At 51.1% G+C, this 16,950-nt stretch overlaps 1 protein-coding gene and 1 long non-coding RNA gene across 9 annotated transcripts in view; one reads left to right on the top strand and one right to left on the bottom strand.

Moving 5' to 3' along the window:
- The first annotated feature begins 1,724 nt into the window (after positions 1-1,724).
- FANCA (FA complementation group A) overlaps positions 1,725-16,950 on the top strand; it is a 24,495-nt gene continuing 9,269 nt past the window's right edge. Inside the window, exons 1-24 of one of the 8 annotated variants that reach the window (XM_087940295.1) lie at positions 1,725-1,863; positions 5,069-5,178; positions 5,995-6,082; positions 6,362-6,495; positions 6,820-6,915; positions 7,188-7,261; positions 7,548-7,649; positions 7,738-7,844; positions 8,701-8,783; positions 9,308-9,341; positions 9,939-10,008; positions 10,397-10,509; positions 11,276-11,352; positions 11,760-11,901; positions 12,033-12,166; positions 12,477-12,587; positions 13,001-13,096; positions 13,198-13,257; positions 13,860-13,948; positions 14,466-14,526; positions 14,713-14,762; positions 15,261-15,337; positions 16,296-16,403; positions 16,695-16,837. In XM_087940295.1, coding sequence (XP_087796421.1) covers positions 1,824-1,863; positions 5,069-5,178; positions 5,995-6,082; positions 6,362-6,495; positions 6,820-6,915; positions 7,188-7,261; positions 7,548-7,649; positions 7,738-7,844; positions 8,701-8,783; positions 9,308-9,341; positions 9,939-10,008; positions 10,397-10,509; positions 11,276-11,352; positions 11,760-11,901; positions 12,033-12,166; positions 12,477-12,587; positions 13,001-13,096; positions 13,198-13,257; positions 13,860-13,948; positions 14,466-14,526; positions 14,713-14,762; positions 15,261-15,337; positions 16,296-16,403; positions 16,695-16,837 — 2,199 coding nt within the window. In that variant the 5' untranslated portion in view covers positions 1,725-1,823. Of the gene's footprint in view, positions 1,864-4,770; positions 4,824-5,068; positions 5,179-5,994; positions 6,083-6,361; positions 6,572-6,819; positions 6,916-7,187; positions 7,262-7,547; positions 7,650-7,737; positions 7,845-8,700; positions 8,784-9,307; positions 9,342-9,938; positions 10,009-10,396; positions 10,510-11,275; positions 11,353-11,759; positions 11,902-12,032; positions 12,167-12,476; positions 12,588-13,000; positions 13,097-13,197; positions 13,258-13,859; positions 13,949-14,465; positions 14,527-14,712; positions 14,763-15,260; positions 15,338-16,295; positions 16,404-16,694; positions 16,838-16,950 lie in introns of those variants that run through there. The other 7 variants (XM_087940288.1, XM_087940289.1, XM_087940290.1 and 4 more) reach the window with 7 other exon arrangements.
- Positions 14,558-15,385, bottom strand: LOC148124867 (uncharacterized). Its single transcript, XR_015744902.1, has 2 exons — positions 15,298-15,385; positions 14,558-14,635 (listed from the first exon to the last, which is right to left on the bottom strand). It is a non-coding gene; the product is annotated as an uncharacterized LOC148124867 (long non-coding RNA).

Here is a 16,950-nt window from a genome sequence, read left to right as displayed (position 1 = left end):
ACCCCCAGCAGCACAGCAATATCCAACGGGGGAGGGGAGGGAAGTGTAACTCTCGGTCTTGGGGGGCCATGGCTGGCCGCAGCTGAGGTTGCCCCTTTGCTTCCACCCTGTTACCCACCAGGAGACAACTGGCCAGATTCATACGCAGCTCCCCTTGGAAGGACCCTAAACCAAAACCGAACAAGCTACCCGGGCTTAGTAGAAAGAGTGAGCGGCTTTAATCTCTGGTGTCACCTTTGCAGACTGTCGCGTTCTATTAAAAGGAAGGAATTTTTGTGAAGTGCGGCTCCACTTCACGAAAGGCAATGCCTTTTAATAAAATATTTTAGCCTGGAAAGGTTAGAAAGGGGAAAGCAGTCTGTATGCACTCTGCCGCCCCGGCCTGCTTGTAAAACAGGTTCTGGGGCCAAACCGCGGAGCCTTCCAGCTCAGACTAGGAGGGAGAACTCTTCTTCCAGGGTGGGGCTCATCAGGTTAGATTTCAAACTCCACCTGGGAGCCTGGAGGGCAGGTAGACACAATATTTGAAAGCCTGCAGGGAGGCCCAGGGATTTACCGCCTCGGGCCCCCGTTTTCCCCAGCAACCAAGACCTGCCCCCTCCTTCCTTCTCAAATAATTGGAGGGGGGGTGTTTTCATACGGAGTCCAGGGAGGGAAGGAGCAGTTATCTTGGAACAATCTAATTATTAAAACACATTCCAGGGAAAAAAACTCACTTTAAACCACCTTTTCTACACCCGCAAGGAAATGGACTAACACTTCAGAAACTCAACTCCCGCCTGGCTGCTCCCAGTAATAACTAGAAGAGGAGCCATAAATGAGTTTGTCCGCCTTATAAAAAAAACAAATAATTTGTTCAGAGTTGTCCCCTCCCATTTTCACTCTCTTGCTTTTCCAGAATTTACATTTTGTTGCTAGGAAGGTGCAACGTCTGTTAACCGCAACGGTAGTGTGTACACACGAACACAGCAGCCACACCAGTTAAGAGCTTATTTTTAAACTCAAGGCCAGAAGAGTTGCGGTAGCCTTTCAAAGCCCACAGCTTCTCTACTACAGACTTCTTCTAGGTATCTGCTCAAGATATTTGAAAATTACAGACATCTTTTTCAGTGCAAACTTTTAAAAAAGGCTGGTTTTCAAGATCCCAGAACCAAACTCTCAACACCACATACCTAAACGTGGTTCCATCAAGTCTTTCCCACAAAGGCCAACCCGAGGGTCCTCAGCTGCTTTTACTAAGAGTTTTTCTTAAGTGAGGAGGAGGAGGAGGATGTTAATAAGCAAAGTCCTCCTATGGATTAGCGGGAGAGGTGGAAAATGGGGGCGTAATCACAACGTTAAAGAAACAGGCAAGTGATGTCGGCTGCCTGGGAGGAGGGGAAGTAGGAACACTCGGCCTTTGTCCTTAATTATCCTGGGAGCCCCTCCGTCAGCTGGTATAGAGGCAAAATTGGGTGGTCCATGGAGGACTCACCCCCCCCCGCCCAGTTCTTTGCCTCTGTTCCTGGTAGCAATGGGACCCCCCGCAATTGTTGCGCTACAAAAGCATTGCTCCCAGACAAAAAAGGCTTCTAGGATAGAGAAAGCTTGAGTAATTTATCTATTTCTTTAATTTATTAAATGCATTGGCTATCCATAACTCTGGGTGGCTTACAATATTAAATGTTGCATATTGCACACGTAGAATGTATTTAGATGTTTTAATGTTGCCATCCTCTTTTGTATTTTACAGGAGGGGGGGGTTGGATGTTGTTGTCAGCAGCTTGGAGTCTTAGATTGGCAGAAAACTGAGAACTGCAATAATTGAATGACCTGTTAGTGCCATGTTTTCTAAAAATGCACAAGAGGAAAACATCTTTTGCGGTCTGTGTTTATTCTGCCTTTAACCACAGCACTGGAGGGGAAAGGAATGCTTTGATGTTTTTATCAGCATCTGGAGAAAGAGGATGCTTAGGCTTTTTGACAATTAAAACAAGCAGCAAGTGCCACATGTAGGCCTGGGTCTCCAAGGTGGTATCACAGCAAATCCACTAAGGGATTATTTTTAGCCCAGACTTTGATGTGTTCTGCTGGCCTCACACAGTCTTCCAAGCTAGATCTGTCTGTCTGTCTCTCACACACATCCCGCCCCCCAGCTGAGTGCCGCCGCCCCTTTTTGCTTCACTGCTGGTTGAAATCAGACCGCCCCCCTCTTCCATTCAGCCTGAAGGCATCAGACCCTTTTTCTGCCTCTGAGGCCGAGCCAGGAGCAGCCACTGCCACCACCGCCCTCCCTTCCCTATTCCAGGCAGTCCAAGGGAGGCTTTTTCCATAGGGGCTGAAAAAGCTTCTTCCTTCTGGCATCAGTAGTTGTGGAGAGGGAAGTTTGGCAACGGATCAAATCCACCTGGAGAGGCCTGAAGCTGGGCCATGCAGGACAGTGGGGGGGGGGGACGCTTTCCTGGTCAGTGATAGCCCCCCCTCACAAACTGCACTTGGCGGAGTAGAAGGAATCTTTGAGCTGGGGTCACTTGTATGGGGGAGGGTGTGATCCAGCAATGCCGATTGTGAAGGCCAAAGATGTCCATTGCCCTTTAGATCTGCAGATTGTTCCCTTTGAAGCAATTTCATCCCCAGCCCCAATTCAATCTCCAGGCTCTGCATTAATGGTTTAGTAAAAACAAACAAACCCACTTTCGTCCAATTAAATTAACATGCATTAGCTCAGAGTCATCGGCCTCATGGTGATCTTTAAATAGTGGAGAAACTAAGGTGTCCAGCCAGGCTGTGGAAAGTAGAGCCAGCAATTCCTGGTGGTGACCAGTTAAGGGGAGGGAGCAGCTGCTGCTTGAGGAGCAGAGATGTTCCCAGGATGGTCTGTTAAAGTCAGCAGGTGGGTTGTGGGCCTCACTGCCTTACCTCAGAGTAAGTGTAGAAATGGCTGAGTTCCCTGGGTAAGAATGAGTTCGAGTAATGTGTGTTCTCCTTCCTTGTAAGGTGTTCTGGGAAGCCAGCCAATTGCAGTTTATTAAATAAATTATGGTTAAAGGAATAATGGCTTGATACGTCTGAATAAATTCCCCCAATCTCTCTCAGAAGACCTATAACGCACTATTGCTAGTTTTCTCCTCCGGCAGGCAGCCATCCTGCTCCTACCCCAGCCGCTCAAGGCTTCTGCTATAGACCAGGCTTGGAAGTATCCTGTAGGCCAAGTCAGAGCGACGACCCCTTGGCTGCAGGACGCTCACTTCTCACACTGCCAGGGCCTCTTGTTATGAGCCAAATCCCGTGGCCAGAAGAGTGTGTGTGTGTGTGTGTGAGAGAGAGAGATGGGGATTACCCGGAGCAGCTCTTTCCTCCTTTGTGTGAATTGGGTCAACCTAACCTAGTCCAGCCTACCTTCCCCTAGTGAGGCAGCCTTGTCTCCTGGCCTATTGTTTGCCCAGCTGAGGTATTCTTTCCCTGCCCCATCATTGTTTACCGTAGCCAAATATCCTTATCTCCTCCTCCTCTTGATAGTATTGCTGTAGCAACCAAGGGGCACTCCCTTGCGAGGCCATTTCCTTTTTTGTTTTTGCTCCTCTCGCTGTTAACCTGAGATGGCAAGACACAGATTTGCCCCATAAGCAACACCCCCCAACCACCTGCCCCAGATAGCACCCTATAATGTACGCAAAGGCAGAAGTTCCACCCTGCACACACGTGTGGCAGTCAGACTTCATTTTAAGCTTCATCAGTGGCATTTAAAAGATGATAAGAGCACTTCTAACAAGTTCTCTTAAAATATGAGAACTTAGTCTTCCCAGCACTGTTCAGGAATACTGCATTCTGAATGTCCTTGAATAGGGCTTGCAACCTTCAAGATACCTACACACCCAGCTGGGAAAGACCATGCAACGCGTACATTTGCCACTTGCGGAACGTTGTTCAGAATCAGCATTTCCTTTTCCTCAAGTTTCACATGTAATCGACGTCTTTTATGCTTCCATCACTTGCTGAGCATCACACATATATACCAAACAGACACGGCATTTGTTTCTGTGCCTACGAACAGACCAATCCCGCCTTTAAAAATGCCGCTTGCTTTGCTTGGATTATTTGAAGATCCGTGCAGTATTTTCCGGTGGGCAAAGCAGCCTCTTTCTGCTCCCCGCCAATCTCGGGTTGGAGGCAACGGCTGGAAGGGAAGCCGGAGATTCCGCTCGCCAGCTTATTGGGCAGGCAAATGGTTGCCAATAAGCCGGGAAAGTAGTTTCTTCCCCAAACCCCAAAAACTTTAACCTTAGACTGTCTACTATTGACCTCACCCCTTTCCTAAGAGGTCTCTAGGGGGCGTGCATAAGCGCACCAATGTGCCTACCGTCCCTGTCCTATTGTTTCTTTTATTTTTCTTTTATTTTTCTTATATGTACCCATTTCATGTATTCATGACTCTGTATACACTTATACTTATTATCTTGTAAACAATTGGCAAATCAAATAAATCAAAAGTAGCCCATCTGTGCAATGAACTGCCCCGAACTAGATTCCCAGAAATACACACGAGCGCGCCTTCACAAAAGCAGCCTCATTCTGAAGCCACGCCTGCGCAGTAGACCTCCCCGCGCCGAGGCCCTGCCAGGGCCGATTTTCTTGCCACACTAAAAATGGCGCCCCGCTCCCTCCCGTCCCCCCTTCTTCCACTCCTCAAATGGCCGCATTAGCAAATAGAAAAACTCTTTTGTCCCCTTCCTATTGGAGGAGGCGTTCAAACGGCGGCCAATCAGGACTTTAGGCGCGCTAGTTGGCTGGTGGGAGGCGCCGCTCTGGGAGAATGGCCGGTCGAGCACTTTCCGCCCTTCTGGGTAGGGGGGTGGGTGAACAAGCGCTCTGTACATGCCCAGAGACTCTCCCGATAGCCTTGGGCTGCCCCGAGGGTGGGAATTGCACTCTGCATATGCTCAAGGGGCCAGCATCGCTGTGAGGGTTATGAAATAAGGAGGGAACTGCTGCTCTCTGGGCGTCTCCAGGCAGGGCTCCCTCAATTGGAGACACAAAAGAAGAAGCGGGGGGGGGAGAGAATCCTCACGGAGCCTCTCTGTGTCCTCAGCGGGAAGATGCCAGGAGCAAAAGCGGGAACCCCAAACCCAGCAGGAGCTGCGGGAAGCGGCCCTGCACATCTGGAGTCGGCACCAGAGGCTGGACGAGCTCTTGCTGGAGGTGAGCAGCAGCGCCCGGCGCGCTTTCTCCCTCTCCCGGGGTTCCCCAGCCAGCCGTGTGGATTGGCAGCTCCGGGAGTGGAAGCCCCACGCTGAAACAGGGGCCTCCAAGCGTGGCAACTTTCAAGACTTGTGAGCTTCCCCTCCCAGAGTTCCTCAGCCAGCAAAGCTTTAAGGTCCACAAGCCTCAAAGTGGCCAAGGTGGGAGACCCCGGTCCAAGGGGCTCTGAGACTGAGATGGGCTTGTTCATGGTTAAAAAAGTGGGGTGGGGGCAGTAACTGGCCATCATTTGAAGCGTTTTAGCAGCGGTGGTATTTGAAACTGTAAAACATGCTGCAGGGTTTAGATAATAATGTAGCCAAGACAATATTGGGTTACATTTCAGTAGTGCTTACTGCTCTTTTTAGGATGGTAACCTTGATTTCATAGTGGATTAATAGTGCTTTGTGATTTTTAAATGATTATTCTGCTGAAAAGGTCCTTTGGCAAGGAAGAAATCTAGACTGACCACCAGATATTTTAGCCATCTTTAGCTTTCGTGGTGATCTTATTTATTAAGCTGCAGAATGTTAATATACATGGCTGCACATTTTTAAAAATGTCTATTTTCTGTCTTATGAGATATCGCCCTGTTCCTTTTAAGCATACTGGGAGGCTATCTCCATTTCAGAGAATGCTGGGTTCCTCGAGGGACTGTGACATATTTGATGAGTTACTAATGTCTCGTGTTGTGTCTGGAAAAGGCCATTAAAGACCAAAGGATTTGATATTCCCTACAGTCAAGACAATTGCCCTTTTCTCTCTTTCTTTTAACAGAATGGAAGTTCAGAACGTGGCAAGTCCATACTTTCCAGTAACTTGGGCAGTGGTGCAAGTAAAATGTCAATTCCAGAACAATTTATAGGTGGGTGAAATAGAATTTATTTTGCTGGAGAGAGTGACTAAATATTCAGTAAAATAAGAATATTGAGACTGTCTGATTCAGGATTGTCAGTAGTTATTGGCAGGCGTAGCTTTCCGCGATTTACCGTTCCTTGCCTGTGACTGAGCCTTTTCCATGTGTTTACCAACAATTGGGTTTTTCTTCGTTACCTTTTCAGCCCCATCATGTTGTGCTATTTCCAATTGCAATTTGGGGTGGTATATTTAAGGTCCGGATGGCGTTTCTTCTCTTCTGTTGTAGTCACAGCCTTGAAGGATGAGGCCTCAGTGCTGGGCATGCCAGCAGGAATCTTATCAGCCAGAATGGCAGCCAACCTCATTGAGAAGATCTCTATGGAATCTGATCAGACTACACTACTGAATGCGGAACACAGAGTAAGGAGAGAGATGCGTGTTTCATGTAGGGCAGGAAGCATGTTCAAGTTGCTCAGGCCTTGCTAAAGAGGAAATGGTTCGTGGTCCTGAAACACCCACAGGGAATTCTGAGAATTGCAGGCTAGTAGAAGAAGGTTGATTTATATGATGAAAATAGTTCTACAGAAAGGCAACCTAAAAAGTATTTTAAGTACCTGTTTTAAAAGGATAGTTAATTTTCCAAAATAGCATTGTCGTTCAGGTTTGAAGAATATACAAAAAATTGGCTCATTAGTTGTTCAAAAATAATGCCACTCCATTGTATTTTATTTTTTCTATTTGCAGAAGAAGTTGTTTTGTTTGTCCCAGTCCTTGAAGGAATTATTAACTTATAATGCTTTCTGTCATTCTGTTTTTGCTCAAGAGATGTGGAAAATGCAGGTAAGGTCCTTAGAGCTGAGGGGGAGATGGAAGCAGTGAATCTGCATGCTTAAATGACTGCCCTAAGGCCATTCTGGGGGCCTTACAGTTTGAGTTGCTCTCCTCTTGAGGAGGAGGAAGAGGAGGAGGGAGGGAGTGTTCCCCCATGGATGGAGAGGGAAAGGCAGCCTTAGAAACCTGCTCCTAGTTTCAGAGTCAGTTACTTGGGTGGTTGTTGGGCTGCTGGCATCTCTGCATTCCAAATGACCTGACCGTAGCGCTATTTCCCCCAGCGCCCCCCTGTTTTGGAAGTCGCATGGCACTTGCACAGAGAGAACATTGTTCGTCTGGAAGGATTACTGGAGAAGTAGGTAGAGCGTGAACGGTTTGCCTGTGGCTTTGGCTCTGTCGGCATTTAGACTTGTTTGTGGAAGCCCGGATCCTCCCCTTGAGGAGAGATGCGCACTGAGCAAGATTTGTGTTGGTTTGTGGGGAACAGCTGCCAGTTGGTTTAGATGAGCTTCCACATCCTGGTGCAGACCATAGCTGCATTTACAGGCCACCCTAAGCCAAGTGGAGGCCTGATGCAAAGTAACTTTCTCTGTTCTGAAGTTAACATTTCAAACTTGGGAGTAAGCATGTTGTCCTTTTAGTGCAGGGCTCTCCAAATTTGGCAACTTTAAGACCTGTGGACTTCAACTGCCAGAACGGAAGATGTGTGCTGGCTGGGGCTTTCTGGGAGCTGAAGTCCACAGGTTGGAGACTCCTGTTTTAGTGGACTGTTTGGAGGGGAGAAACTATCTTTGTAAAAGGTCAATGATGCAGGCTCCTCTCTCTTCTCAGGAATCCGGAGGTACCTGCAGTTGTGGATTGGTTGTCCAGTAGCCTTTGCCTCCTGTGTCACCAGGTGGAAGAAATGGACACTGAGGTTGGCCAGAACATTCTCACAGGCAAGGCAGGGCCAAAGCCTGGGATGTGGGGGCTGGTGGCTAGGAAAAGGTCCAGGCCTGTGAATTCTTGGCTCTGGCCCCGCTCTCTCTGTCCCCTCGAAGGAGACGGCTAGTTGACCTGAAGGCCTCTTCTGTAACATGAGACCTGATTTCATGTTAGTTTGTACTATTAAATATGGCTGTGACTTGATCTTGTTTAACAAACAGCCAGACACACAACCGTTACGCCATGCAGTTTTCACATATTTTGGCTTCTGGCAGACCTTGGAATATGCTGAAAAGACAGAAGAGTTTTCAAAGAAAAGGGAAAAAAAACCACACACGTGAAAAGTGTTCTAGCAAAAGGATGAGAGAAATATGGCAAAGGAAACAGAAACATGAAATATTGTAACAATACAGTTACAGTTGTGTGTTTGCTTATCTAACGCAAATATTCAGATATATCTTTCATTTCTAATACATTTATACAACTTTATGTACCCTACTAGATTCTGTGTAAACGAGTCCCCTATTTGTGTTTTGCTCCTTTTCTCTCTTTTTTCTTAATTAAAAAGATAGAAATAAAATCGAATGCTTTATGTTTAGAATAGCGATAGCAAAAGCCAAGTACAAACCAGGGCAGGAAAAGAGGAGAAACGTTCAATTGCTGAAGAAGACAGGCTGGAGTTTTCCTGTCTGTGGCTGCTGCGCCCTTTCGTTGGGCTTCATCAGTTAAGATTTATGGAGGGCAAAGAGGGCCCCTCCAAACAGCCTTCCACCGTTTCTTGCTAGAGTCCCTTTTCCGTATTTTCTGCACCTTTTTGGCCTCGTTCAGCTGGCACAGGAGATCCTTGACCCTGACCTTCTCCACCCCTAGACTTGGCTCTGGTGCTCCTTCAGAATGGATTTCCAAAAACACCCGAGTCTGAAAAGAAGCTGGAAAGGAAGAAAGTGTGTGAAGTAAGGCTGGAGCAGCTGCTCCCTAGCGTTCCATTCACCACCATGGGGGTGGGGGGGGGGGGGGGGGGGGGGAACTCTACCCCCCCCCCCGCCTAACATGCTGGGTGGTTCTTTTTCTCCAGTCCCTGAGGAACTGGGTTTGTGCCTTGCAGAACACACACACACACACACCCCATGGGCCGTGGTTGGGCTGAGCTCATGCAGCCGGCTGGAGCATCCAAGGCCCCCTTGGTTATTGGGAGAAGCCTGTGGGATGTTGAGGGGGAGGTTAAGATGAGTGCAGTCCAAATTCGGATCTCCTCAGCCATGGAAGTTCATTCTGACTTCCTCTCCAGCTTGTGTGTGTGTGTGTGTGTGTGTGTGTGTGTGTGTGTGTGTGAATTAAAAAGAAAATCCAGAGGAGGAAAAGCTCTTGTCTGCTGCTCCCTCCCTCAGAGGAGGGAAAACACAAATGAAAATACAGTGGCTAATTTCTCCAGAAAAGTTGTTGACTTTGCCTCCTCCCCCCCCTTTTTTTTTTGCAGATTTGTTGTGCTGTACTGGAGAGAATGTTGGCGTGTAAGTGAGGGCTGTAGGAGTGGATCACGGGCGATCAGGAGTGTAATCCCACTTTAGAGAGAGGCTTTTGAGAATCACTCAACAGGACATTGCTACCACACCAATAGCTTGACCTCTTCGGGCATCCTTCGGGCATGTCAATCCACCCTGAAACGTTCAGACTGTCCAGCTGTGAATTGTGCATCCCCCCCTTCCCCCCCCCCTTTGCATTGCATCACTGAGAACGTTGGGGGGGGGGGTGAATTCTCCCAGGGAAGGACGGCGATCCCAACTTCGGCTTTGAAGGTCTTTGGTCTCCAGATCGCTTTGTTCCAAAATACAGATTTTTTGTTCCTTCAGATGTGTTTCTTTTTCATTCCCATCTATGCTCTTGAGCGGCCATGTTCCCCCCAGGGACCCACGTGCAGTAAATATATTGCAATGGCAGGACAAGTTTTCAGAAAGAAGGGGAAAACCTCCTTTCAGGCCTCTATCGTGATTAAGCCTGAGGTTCCTCCCTTGAGACATCATTCCTCGTGGCTCTTCCCTTGCCCTCTCTGCTAGTCCTGCCCTCGGCTTGCTTCTCCTAGTGAAGGCGCTCCCTTGTCTTTCCTTTAGGGGTGCTGGATGCTGTCGTTACGGAGAAGCAGGGCAGAGCCTCCCCCACAGGGAAGGCGGTGAGGCGCTGGTGAGGATCTACTCCTCCCCGAGGTTGGGGCTGGGGGAGCCGCGTTTCTGAGCCCTGCAAGGGATCCCTGGGCGTGTTTCCCTTCGTTCCCCGCATACGCAGCGGGGATGCTCTCTGCTTAACGTGGAACTCCCCTTTCCAGCAGCCGTTCTCTGCCGGGCCAAAGTTTGGCCCACTGAATTGTCTTGTTTTATTTACTAATAATAGCATGCTTTTATGTTTTTTGCCAAGCACTTGGGCAATAATAGAAAATAAATATTTATCATTTATTTACAGGCCTCCCGGTAAATGCCCACTTACTGAAAAAATGGGAGCAATTAGCAGTAATTCTCAAGCCTGCTGACTCATTGTTCTTGCCTATTGAGACGTTTCCCCCCTTTGCGCACAGGCTCCATGTATCCAGCTTGACGGTTTTCCAAGGCACGGCTCCCCCCGAGACTCCGCGGCTGCTCTTCGGGCACATCTTCACCCGTGTGCTTACCTACAATCCCCATCTGACAGGTAGGATCCCTAGAAGGGGGCCAGGTGTGCTCAGAACTGCGGAGGGACGAGGGAGGTCCTCTGCAGGACCCTCTGCCACTCCTGGAAGTCGCCCAGCAGGCTCTGGACCAGCTCCCTGTAAGACCCCAGGCTGCTGCCAGCACCTCTGCCTGGGGTGCCTCTGAAGGCTGAGCTGGTGAGTCGACAGGATCCAACTGTGTGGTTTGAACACGGCTGCCTGCGGACTCTCGTTTCTCCTTTTAGCTGCCATTTATTTTGAGGGATAAATTCAGTGCTTGGTCAAATAAGTTCTTTGAGGACAAAGCCAGAATGCACGTTTTTCTCCTGAGTTGTTCATAGTTCATGCGACTCTCCAGCCATGGAAATGTCTTTCCACTCAGCAGCTACTGGGGTGGAGTGAGGCAGGGCAGGATACGACTCCAGGCTCCCCGGGAATTTGGTTGTGGAACTCGAGCAACCAACTGAAAGCTTAAAGAATGGGAAGATCTGATCTGAGATCTCCTTTTCCGTTGCTCCGGCATTTTGCCCTTCTGGCTGCTCTCCGTCTGTGGGGTTCTGGCTTCTGCAGGGATCAGTGGGAGGAGGGAGGGAAGGACAAGGGAGGTGAGGTGGCTGTTGGGAAGAGCCTCGGAAGGAAGGAAGGAAGGAAGGACATTTTGCCAGGCACAAGCCAGGGAAGAGGCTCCTCCTGCAGTCCGGCTCTTCCTGTTCTGCGAAACCAGCGTTTCCTCCCCTCCCTCCCTCCCCCCTCCCTCTCTCTGAGCAGTCTCGGACGCCGTCCACCTGCAGAGGGAATGGAGCTTTGCCAGGACCAGCTCGCTGCTTGCTACCTTGTACCGCAAAGTATGTCCTCCTTTCCAGTGAACGCCGCTTAATAAGTCAGGCTGTGCTTTGCCAGTTTCCATTTTACGGCGGCCGCCACGTGACCCAGGCAGCATTGGCACACCCAGAAACGACCCCTCTGGTTCTCCGGCCCAGAAGGGCAGGAAAGCCAGGAAGTGCCCCAGCAGCAGAGCAGATGGAGGCTCTCCCCAGGGGAAGGGGACACGAAGGGCGTTTCCTCTCTTCAGTTCGGGGCAGGGAGAGCCGGAGTTTCCCTCAGGGAATATGAAAGGGGGCCAATATCCGTGGCGATGTCTCAGGAGCCCCTGACTGAAGGGCCGCGGGGGGGGCGGGGGGTGGTGGCTGGGCTCAGCATTCAGAAGGCAGCTCCCAAAAGCCCTTCCAAAAGCCCTTCCGCCCCGTGCCAGGTCTTCGTGGTGTTCCAGCCAGAGGAGCTGACCGGGCGCTTGCAGCAGGTCCTGGAGACGAGCGAAGTGAACTGGCACCACGTCCTCTCGTGCGTCTCCACCCTTTTAGTCTGTCACTCCCAAGCAGGGCGGCTGATTAAAGGTACCGGCAGCGGCTGGGAATTGGGAGACCCTGAAGACTCTGCTGGGGGGTGATTTGGCCTCCAGCTCCGGGGCTCAGGCCTCTAACGGCAGCTGGGGAGTGAGTTCGAGACTGTCCTGTGTCCCCCCTAGGCCTCCTGGAGGGTCTCCTGAGAAAGGCCTTTGCGAATTACGACCTGGAGAGCTTGATCACGGCGTTCTTACTCGCCCGCCAAGCAGCCTTGGAAGGCCCTGCCTTCTTCCCCGCTTACGCAGAGTGGTTTAAGGTGAGAGCCACGAGGGGCATTCCTTCCAAGGACGGTGGGGGGGGGGGATTCCTGGGGAGGAGTGTCCTGGCCTGCAGGCTTTGGAGGAGGCTGCCCAAGGGGAGCTGAGCTGCAGCCTCGTGACCCTGCCTGCCTTCAGGCACCCTGAGGCCTCGGTCCAGGTGCACCTGGTGGGAGGTGGGTGGAAAGGCCACGTGCCACTCACCCAGCTGAGCAAGGCTGCTTGGGTCACGGGGCTGTGCTGGACATCAGGGCCAGGGAGGGTGGGGTGCTGGCCAAGCGGGCTTCAGGCACCACTCTCTGCTTCCAGCTCACTTTTGGGAGCAGCAGCAGCCTCCACGGCAGCAGCAAGAAGGCCCTCCTCTTCCTCTTTAAGTTCCTGTCGCAGCTGGTGCCCTTCGAAGCTCCCCAGTACCTGAAGGTGGGTGCTGCCCTTGCTCCTGGGTGGGTGGGCTTCGAGATTTGCTAGGGCTGGCTACCTCCCGGCATACTGAACTGTTGCCCGGAGCTCAGGCTGGCTGGGGATTATGGGAATGGAAACCCAAGCAGGGGCTACCGCGGATGGTGCTGTCGGAGCAACGCAAACCCATTTCTGCCCGAGAGGCTTTGCAGAGGGTGAGGGTGCAAAAGAGTATATTTAGTGTGCAGCCTCCCTTCCCATCCTCAACAACATCCAAGCCCCTGGGGTGGGGGGGGTGGGGGGTGAGAAATGGCCCCCCACCAATTTCCCTGGAGCCTCGGATGTGCAGCTCAGAGACCTGCTGCTTCGATGCACCTGGAATTGTGAGGGGGAGCATTTCTGCTTCGTGCCTCACCTTGTTGGCAACTCTCTAGGTCCACCTCCTGCACCCCCCATTTGTGCCCAGCAAGTACCGGACCCTCCTGCTGGAATACATCACGCTGGCCAAAACTCGCCTGGCAGATCTCAAGGTGCCCCCCTCACTGGGGGACAAATGGGGGAGGGTGGTAGAAGGGCCCCCCTTCCATGTGCCCATGGCCGCCTGTGCTGCTCCTTCTGCCTGTCTCCCCAGGTGTCGCTAGAAGACATGGGCCTCTATGAGAACCTCTCTTCCAGCAAGGAAGCCTCCCAGGTACGGGCTCCGATCCCGGCCCAATGAATGCTGCCACTTGTAATGGCAGATTTCGCCTCCCTACCTCCAAACCGTCCATGGGAGGTTATGAATTCCACCACAAACGGTTTAGCCAGCTGTGATGTGCCCAGATAATGCAGGCGGCTGAGGTGTGCACCCTGAGTGAGGTTTGGGGCTCAGAGCAGCTGGAGGGGCCCCTCGGAGGACTTGTGGTTCCAGCTCTTCCCCAGAGCTTCCAATCTCGGGATGTGCCGCTGGCCGTTGAAGGGCTGTCTGACGAGAGGCGCTTCTTGTCTTCCAAGCGGTGGCATGTGAGGGCAGCTCACGCCCATTCTGAGCACTCCGGCTGCACTCCCCGAAACTCTGCGGGAGCCCGGAGGCCTGAAGCTGCCCGATTTCCCCTCGTGCTTAGCAGCGTCTCCTGGCGTCTCTGGGTGCTTTGGCCGTCTTAGTCTCTTCTGTTGTTTTGGTGTCCTGGCTTGCCCGGCACCCAAACTCTTCTCTGCCGTCATGAGACAGTCTTCCTTGGCCCGGACAGTTGTGCAAAACAGACGTTCTTCTTTGTGTGTGTGTGTGTGTGTGTGTGTGTGTGTGTGATGTAGGCATGCTGTCAAGCTCTTCAGGATGTTGAAAAGGCTGTCCAGATATTCCGGAATACTGGCAAGATCCCAGCAAGCGTGATGGAAGCCAGGTAAGGTCTCCCCTTTTGAGGGTGGGAGAAAAGACCACTGCCAAGGGCAGCTGTTTGCAGAGAGACCTCAAGGGAGGGGGAAAAAACCCCAATAGAAAAATGTCAGGTTCTCACGTAAAACAATTTCCACTTTGCATATTTATAGATAATAATTTATTAAGCTCCTATGCTGCCCAACTCCTCTGAGTGACTTACAACAATCAAATTACAACCAAATGAATAAAGATTTAAAAACATGGCAAGCGCAACCGGCTGGGTGGAATGAAAAAAGGGGGTCTCCTTCTAGAAGGGCCAGGTCCGCCCAGCTGCAGGGTGGGGAGCGGCAGATCTTGGGGTGGGGGCATCTCAACCCGGGGGGGCAAGCTCTTTTACAGAGGAGGCTCACTTACGGGGTCCTGCTGGAAGACACTGTTTAATGTTTACATTTATAATTTGTATTTTACTTCTAAATGTGTTTGTTCTTAATCATGGGTGACTGGGTGGCTTTCTGTGTTTCATCTGCCTGCTTCTGTCTCAGTATTTTCAGGCGGTCCTATTACATCTCCCGTTTTCTTCCTGCTTTGCTTGTACCACGAGTGGTGAGTTTTCTTTTTTCCATTGTTCGTGTCCAGTGGAGTCTTTAAATATTTTGGTTTTGATCTTTTGTTCAGAATGCTGCTCTGTTAACAGAAAACTCTCTCAAATAATCTGCAGGATAGAAATGCCTACCTGTTAACTTTGCAATGGGAAATTCGTGCTGACTTCTTTTATGATTATCTCTGTAGCTTCCTGAAACCCCTGACACCCGCATGGTTTTGATAGAAGCCCTCAAGAGGTAGGAAGGCAACATTTGAGATAAAAGGCCGTTTCCCTCCAGTTCTTTAATGGGAAGCATTGTGTCATTTGACCTAACTTTGGCTTGCTTGTATTGTGATCTGTTCTGCTTTGTGAAGTGCATACGGATGTCTAATCAATTCTAGTAACATTATTCTGGATTTCAATCTTATTTTTACTTAGAGCGACTGCCATTCATTGCAGTCAGCAAGGGGTTCTGCTAATAGAGCATATGATATAAATATTCTGCCCGTGGTTATTGTGATTTTGTTACTTCCCTAGTTAGAAAAACCGTGGGCGTTGCTTTTTCACAAAATAGCTAAAAAGAGATTACTACTTTCTTTTAGCAATACATCAGTTAGCAATTTTCCTTTCCCTTGGCCCTATAACCCAGTATCACAGGAGTAAATTTCTCTCAAGAGGAGCCCTTTCTAATGCTAATTACAAGCTCTTGGGGTGGGGGCTCACCGAAGAAAAACAATTGTGTCTCCTAAACTAGGGCTGAAAAAATCCCTCCGATCGCATTCGCCACTTACTTGGAAGAATGCGAAGCTGCTAAAAGGGAGCCCTTGCGAGGTGAGCCTCCCGAACACGGTTCCTCGGTTCTGTGTGCGTGAAAACCCCCTTTTTGTTCTGCTGCGCCTGCTGGCCTGCTTCGGCGGCAAGAAAGGGAAACAGTTGGAGGAGTTGAGGCCCTGGCGTGCATTTTTTTGTTTTTGGCAGGAAAGCAGGGGAAGGCCTGCCAGGGGAATCCATAGCCTCATTGGGCATCTGGCACCGAGTCGCCAAAGACCTTCTGGGCAGGGAGGATTCTGGGGCTGTGAGTTGGGTGAGCTGCAGAGCTTCTCTGCAGTTACTGGGACAAATGCAGCACAAGGAGAGGCCATTCTTAAGAGTCGCAGAAGCTGAGGTGCTGCAGCCAGTCGGGAATTGGTCCCGGAAAGGATTTGCAGGGCCTCAACGGTGGCTGGAGATCTCTGGAAGCTGCTTTGGTGGAAGGCGGCCTCTAGTGGCTGCAGGAGGCATCTCCGGGCTTCTGGAGATACCGCTGGACCAGCCAGCTTGGCTGCCTTGTGGCCCTTCATCCTACCAGATTGATGCAGATAGAATGGCATTGCCAGTTGAACTCCCAACAGCTGCTGGCACTGTAGTTGCCAGGTAGGATTAATGCCCGGAACCCTTGAATTCTTCAGGCACTTTGCAAGGAACAGAAATACTTCAGTTTGGTTACCTGACAAGGGATGCAATTGTCAGGCACACAAATTGTGACTAGCAGGTATTTAGGGTGAGCAGCCGAAGGCAGGGAGAGAGAGAGAAGGACATGCAGCAACAGGCCCCATAGGTCAGTCCAGCACCCCGTAGTAGCCTTGGCTGGGTTGAGGCTACTTGGTCCAACTTCAGATTGTGAGCCTTGAAGTTCCAGGACGGGGGGGGGGTGAGGCCCCTTCCTTTCTGCCTGAAAAGGCTGCCAGCTTCTTCCAACCTCCCTCCCGCTTCCCTGCCCCTGTCTGAGGCTTCTCTCTCTGCCCCTCAGGGGGATCAGCTGAACGAGAGGCGGGGAGCCCTAAGGAACCCCTGGAGCGACTAAAGGCTGAACTCGAAGCGCTGAGGCTGCTCGTCCCAGACGCCAGCAAGCACGGGGGTAGGTCAAGGGGGCTGGATCCCTGGGACAGGACAAGGGCAGCCTCTCAGGCTGGCTGGGGAATTCTGAGGGCTGAAGTCCGGCCATCTTGGAGTTGCCAATATCGAGAAACACGGCTCTAGGGTCCCTGAGCGTCCTTGGAGGACCTCCGAGCTTGTTCAATGACCCCGCGAGACGCGGCTCTCAGAGGAGGTGTTGGTCACTGAAGGAGCTCAGCAGCTCAGCAGAAACAGCCTTTTCTCCTGCTGCTCCTGGGTGGCTCACGGGACCCCCCCCCCCCGTGTGTTGCAGCCATTCCAGCCCAGGTGGCGCTCATCTCTGGGAGGCTGCTGGAGGTTTTGGGACCCCTGACAGATGACGACGAAGCAGCTTCCCTGACCTTGAGGGTGAGGCTGGACCTTTCGGCTCCTGAAGTTGGTGCGGCAGATCAAGGGGTGCGGAGGGGAGCGAGCGGCTGGGGGGGGCAGGGGAGCTGGGGGGCCGGGAGGGCTGGTCCCTCTCTCTCCTTCGGAGCTGTAGCTCAGCTGGGCCCCGAAGTCCATCAACC

The sequence above is a fragment of the Pseudonaja textilis genome, chromosome 11 (genome assembly GCF_049901715.1).
Source record: "Pseudonaja textilis isolate UNSWEBS1 chromosome 11, rPseTex1.2, whole genome shotgun sequence".
Taxonomy (NCBI): domain Eukaryota; kingdom Metazoa; phylum Chordata; class Lepidosauria; order Squamata; family Elapidae; genus Pseudonaja; species Pseudonaja textilis.
The sequence above is the reverse complement of the archived record's forward strand: the minus strand, read 5'-3'. Positions and strand labels throughout refer to the sequence as shown.